The 6,163-nt window shown below is 38.1% G+C and overlaps 1 protein-coding gene across 2 annotated transcripts in view; it reads left to right on the forward strand.

The window, feature by feature from the left end:
- Positions 1-5,960, forward strand: part of LOC122842714 (spermatogenesis-associated protein 48) — an 11,794-nt gene extending 5,834 nt beyond the window's left edge. Inside the window, exons 6-8 of one of the 2 annotated variants that reach the window (XM_044136840.1) lie at positions 143-250; positions 364-438; positions 2,975-5,960. In XM_044136840.1, the coding sequence (XP_043992775.1) occupies positions 143-250; positions 364-438; positions 2,975-3,107 (316 nt within the window). In that variant the 3' untranslated portion in view covers positions 3,108-5,960. The remainder of the gene's footprint in view (positions 1-142; positions 251-363; positions 439-2,974) is intronic. The other variant, XM_044136841.1, reaches the window with a different exon arrangement.
- The last annotated feature ends 203 nt before the right edge of the window (positions 5,961-6,163 follow it).

Below are 6,163 nucleotides of genomic sequence, written 5' to 3' on the forward strand. Positions count from 1 at the left end.
TTAAAATGTTTGACAAGTTAACAAAAAATCCCCTGTGAGGTCAGACACTACAACACAAACCTCAGAGACTAAAAATCCATCAGAAAATGACTCCTGAAGGTAATGAATGAATGAATGAAAGTGATGTTTCACGTCTTTACAGCGGAACGATTCGCTCAGAGAACAAGGAGGACATTGACAAGATGGAGGCAGATTTCCAGCCTCTCACTGTGAAGAGAAGCATCACACCGTCGTCCAGACTGACAGCGCAGTGAGAAACGAGCTGCTCCCAAAAACCTGTTCCTGTGCTATTATTTATTTAGCTTGTTGGTCGTACAGAAATATCCAGAAACCTGTAAGAGTTCATTTCTGTTTCTGTGCCAGTAGGACCACAATGCCAGGCTTCACAGACAAAGGTGTCCATGCTCCCCCTGCTGCTGAGGAGGCCTCCGTCTCTGGGTGAGCAGCACTCTTTAATTATTATTACAAATCAATGGCGGCAAAAAGATCCTGGGTTCAAATCCTGACCCGGTACTCCGGCTTCCTCCCACAGTCCAGAAACATGAAGGTTAACTGAATTCAGTGGTGTCAAATCTTTCACCACTGAAGGTCAAAACTGTCCTGTTGAAAGTTCTCAGTAGCAACAAAATGTGTTTTTCTTTTATTAAAAGTGGAAAAACTATTTTATGTTTTGCGCTTCACATGCAGGTTTGCCTGATTAAAAAAAGAGCAAACTGTATTATTTTTTTGGATTTATTTACAATTATTTTAAGATCAGATATAGACCACACGTTTTATTCCACAAAGTTAAAACGAACATCTGCTCTTCAGTAAAAATCACTGGATGTTTGTAGTCCCATTTAATACTAAATACGATTAATGATAAATACTTTATGATACATCTTAGAGTTTCCATTTTAAAAATACTCCAGTTTGTTAGTATCGTTTTAAAAACCTCAGTGAAAAAACAAACAAAAAAACCTCCTTAATTTAATGTGTGCCTGCTTCTACGGCCTGAGCTGGAAAACCAGAAACCTCCACTAGAGGGCGACATGACGTCACACAGCTGGCTTCAACGTACCTGCTCTCACTTTATGGACATTAAAAAGAAAACTTAACTCACCTCAAATATTTTCAGAAATTAATTAACAAAATAATAATTATGAAGGTATTATTATTATTATTATTATTATTATTATTATTATTATTATTATTATTATTATTATTATTATTATTATTATTATTATTATTATTATTATTATTATTATTATTATTATTATTATTATTATTATTATTATTATTAATAGTAGTAGTATTTATATTTTTGGGAGAAACTGGAAATTAATTAACAATCACTGCATTAATAGTCAATTACTAACCAAAGAACTTATTTTAAATAACAAATTAAACAAAATTCTAATTATAAATCAACTAGAATATAAGCAAATAAAAATAAACTAAAAGTGACATTAGCTTTTGTCAATTATTTCTGTTTTTTGTATGGCTTCATAACTTAAGAACCATAAAATATTAGTCTTATTTTGCATTATTGCCATATTATTTAGTATTTCTATCTTTCTGTTTTGGTGTATGTTTAATAAAGTGGTTTTACTTACAGCTATATAAGGATTTACATCTGAATCTGTCTGTATTTTATTCATTAATTTGACTTTTATCAAACCATGTGAGTTATTGAGAAGAAATTCTTCTTTACATCAACATCATTTAAAAATGCTAAGAAGAATGAGGCTTAAAAAACAAAGGAAGAAGATAAACAGGTTGGATACTCGAAGTTAAGAAAATTAAAACTTCTCCTAAAATCAGTAAAAAAAATTAAGATGTTTTATATCAGGAAAAGCTTTTTTACATGACGACAGACATCAAACATCTGCAGAGTGAAAAGACAAAAGGAAGAAACGTGCCGTTCCCCTCTGGGAGAGCTGGCTGTCTGTTGAGGAGGTGGTAACCTGTTTCCTAGCTGGGCCCCAGTTTAACAAACTTTACTGGCTTTTGGAGCAGGCATCTCCAGATGGCTGAATCCAGAGCAGCTCGTGGTAACGGTGGTTTTTCACAACCCAGATCCATTTTCCTGGTGCCTGACACCCTCTCAGATCTGTTTCCTCTGCTGATTAGGCTGGCCTCCCAGCGTTTTCCCCAGCAGAGAGAAACAGAGGCTCTTGGATTGATTAACGGTCTGCAGCAACGGTCGGACGCTCCCTGGGATTTCTGTCTCTAGTTTCATTGAAACCAAACTTATTTGGTTTTTTAAAATATGATTATAAACTCTATTTTTGTTGTTTTTCTACTTTTTTATATATAATTTCCTGTTTAAACAAATTGACAGTATTCCTTTATTTTGAATTTGGGAGAAATTCACAGCATGATGCTGCCACTGTGTAGTAGTTTTTACTTTTGTCTGAATTTCCTACATCCGTCTCAAACTCATTTCATTCTGAGCTACATCAAGATCTCCACCTATTAAAATGTAAATAAATAGCTATTCCTCCATTCAATGAGTTCCTATTGAACATAAATAAAGTTAAATATATTTTCACCTTTGTGTAATCTCGTATTATACAGACAAACAGTTGATTTGATTGATAAAATATAATATTTAAAAATTAGAGGGCCACATAAAAACTTCTGGAGGCCCGATTTGGCCCACGGACCCTCAGTTTGACACAAATGCTCTACATCAGTGATGTTCAAAATGTTTTAAATAATGGCGGGCCACGAAAGTATTAAATTAAAAATGAAATAATGTGTTTATTGTGATCTTTTATTATTTCCTGCTTAACAATAAAAAAACATTTTATTGCAGAGCCAGAAGATAAAGAGGATTTAGACTGTTGCCTTATTAAAAGAAAAACTGATTTTTCATGCATTATTTTATTTACAGGTTGAAGTTTCACTAGTTCAAACAAAATCATTTCAAGGGCCATAAATGGCCCTCAAGCCTCACTTTGGACACTACATGCATCCTATGTTTCTGCAGAGTGACCCGAAGACGTGAGCGTGCGGCGCCGCTGTCCAGGATGGTGACCTCTGTGACCCCCTGTAACCCTTACCTGAGCGCCCGGCTTCCTGCCTGGAGAGGCCTCAGCCCCGTGAAGATGAGAAAGTTCTGAAGCATCATCTTCCTCTTTATGTCGTCCAATCAGTTTGTGTGAATAGAAAGTCAGAAACTGATCTGGAGTCAGTGGGAGAATAATGAGTTTTTCCATTATCATAATTTCCCTGATTTAGATGAGTAGTTTTCTAACTCTGGGTGCCGAGCGTTTGCATTGTCCTCGTATACATTTGCTCTCTTACAGACGCACTCAGTCGTTAAGAGTGTGTGTGTGTGTGCGTGTGCGTGTGTGTGTGTGTGTGTGTGTGTGTGTGTGTGGTTTAGGGGTCGTCGGGTAAATGGATGGCAGTAAATTGTTTTCAATCGACCATCTTTGTGTTTGAAGCAGCAGCAGCAGGTTTGGTGTTGCTGCTGCAGTTTGTGGTGCGATCTTCTTCTGCTGCAGCAGCTGCTGCTGCAGCCGCCAGCAGTCACATCATTCTGAGGCAAACATATTGTGTAGAGATTATTATGAAGTTCCTGCCAGCTATATCTTTATGTCTGTGGTTTGAGCAGCTTCGCGCTTACACAGGAAATAGGAATGAGCTGGTTTTCCTGTTTCTCTTCATCTATAGTTTGTTTAGATTTGCACTTGGAGGGATTTCTACACCAACATGCTGCTGATTTGGTGACGGCTTGGAGACTCATCTCACATTTACCACACTATTTGTTTTGGGGAAAACCGGGCAGTTTCATACTGGGGGGTTAATAATTTTAAGCTTTTTGTTCTTGATTCTCGATTATGGTTGAGAATTCGGAGCGGTTCACACTTTAGCCACAATACAACCTGCTGGCATCGTTCATTAAACCTCACTAGTGTCACCAAGCTGCAGCTGAGTCTGATCTGACAGGCTGCGCTGGCCGCACGTCTAACTGCAGCGCTCCGCCAACATTCAGCCATTCATCTTCATTCCCAGGAAACGTTTCCACTTTCTGTCACTTTTACAACCACAACCTGAACCACAACGGGATTTCATGCCACAAACCAGGACAAGGTGGAAGAAAACTACAATATAATGAAAGTATTTGTATTCAGTGATGCTACAGATTGGATGGAGAGCATCTGAGAAAGAGGTTCGGACTTTGACTAGGCCCTTCTAATGAATAAACCTGCTTCCAGGAGATTGTCTTCCAGGACTGTCTTGTGAATAAATCTATCTGAATTCCCATCTGCTGAAGAAAAGCATCTACCCAGCATGATGCTGCCTCCACCTTGTTTCATAAACAATGTTTTCCAGATGGATTCCTGCCACTCCAACATGGCATCCATTTTTAAGGATCTCTGCAGGTTGTGTGGGACCATGACTATCTAAAAGTCATAAATACTTCAGACTCATAGCTAGCTTAACAGTTCAAACGTTAAATATACTTTAATACAGATTAAAACGCACAGAGGAAACGGCCGCAGCAGGATCAGAGCAGGGCAACTGATGGCTATTTTAGTAATCGATTGAGATATTGATTATTCTCATGATTAATTGGATAGACAAATTGGGACATTCTGCCGATTTCTTATTTAACCACTTAAGAATTTTCTATAAAATGCAAATAAACAAATAATCCTTTTTTTAAATGCAAAAATAAACATTTTTATGCTTAAAATGCAATGACAGAGAATTTTTAGTGAATTGGAACTGAGCAAATATAAAAAAAAAATATATATATATATAAACGCAGGCAGGGAAAGAATACATGGAACAACATAACCAACTGGTGGGCATAGTGTACAGAAACATCTGTGCAGAAAACGGACTGGAAGCCCAGAGATCAAGGTGGGAAAAATCCCCAAAGGTGGTGGAGAACGGTGGGACTTCTAGATCCAGACAGACAAAACGGAAACGGCGAACCAACCGGACATTGTGGTGGTGGATAAACAACAGAGGAAAGCCGTTGTGGTGGATGTAGTAATACCAGGTGATTGCAACATCAGGAACAAGGAGCATGAGAAACTGGAGAAATACCAGGGCCTCAGAGAGGAACTGGAAAAGGCCTGGAAGGTGAAGACCACAGTGGTGCCGGTGGTCATTGGGGCCCTCGGGGAACTTGGGGCCATCACCCCCAAACTGGAGCAGTGGCTACAACAGATCCCAGGAACAACATCAGACATCTCAGTACAGAAATGTGCAGTTCTAGGCACAGCCAAGATACTGTGAAGAGCCGAGCTCAGAGGATGGGAGAGAGAAGAAGGGAATTTTATATATATATTTAAACTCCTCAACACCTTCCTCCCTTCATGTCCATGATGCTGTTTGTTCTCTATGAAAGCCATAAGGCTAATAATCATTATACTGTCTGACAGAAAGCTGCTTTTTTTCCACAAAGAAGAAATTAATCTCCACTCTGATCAAATCTGTCGTCAAACAGACTGCAGAATCAGAGCTTTTCAAGATAAAATCAGCTTTCTAGGTCAAATATGCATCTGACTCAGTAAAGACCTTCTTACAACACCACACTGATCAAAGCCAAAGAGCATCACTTGTTTCAGGAACTGTGATGCTGACAGCTTTTAAAACATTTCAACTTAAAATGATGGTTTAAAAATCTAAAAAGAAAGTACAATCTCTTTCAGTTTTAAGGTTTTGCAAAGCAGAACATAATATAAACTATCCTGGGTGGTATAATTATTTAAATTAAACCTCAAGTGTGAGAAAACTGATTTCACACGTTGTATCAGAGCACCTCGGGCAGCGGAGGGGTGAAGCACGGCTGTGGAGGGGTGATGATCTGGGCTCGTTAGCAGCCACTAATGGAACCGTGAGCTCCACTGAACGCTGGACCTTCTGGAGTCAGATGTGAGGCAACACCTGCAGACAAGAGCAGCAGAAACTGAGTCAAAACCAGGAATCAAGCTCAACAGAAAAACACAGATTTTGACATCCACTCATTTTACCCTCATTTAGCAAAATAAAACATGTTTAAGGCTGTAAATGTTGTATAATCGTTTGAAAAAATTACTGCTTAAACTTTTAATAAATATCTATCATGGAAAATGTGTTTTTGCTTTTAAAGAGCCATCATTTTATTCTTAATTTTAGGTTTTAAAACAAAAAGAAATGCAAGTTTTTGCAACAGAGC

Source organism: Gambusia affinis, linkage group LG13, assembly GCF_019740435.1.
Source record: "Gambusia affinis linkage group LG13, SWU_Gaff_1.0, whole genome shotgun sequence".
Classification (NCBI taxonomy): domain Eukaryota; kingdom Metazoa; phylum Chordata; class Actinopteri; order Cyprinodontiformes; family Poeciliidae; genus Gambusia; species Gambusia affinis.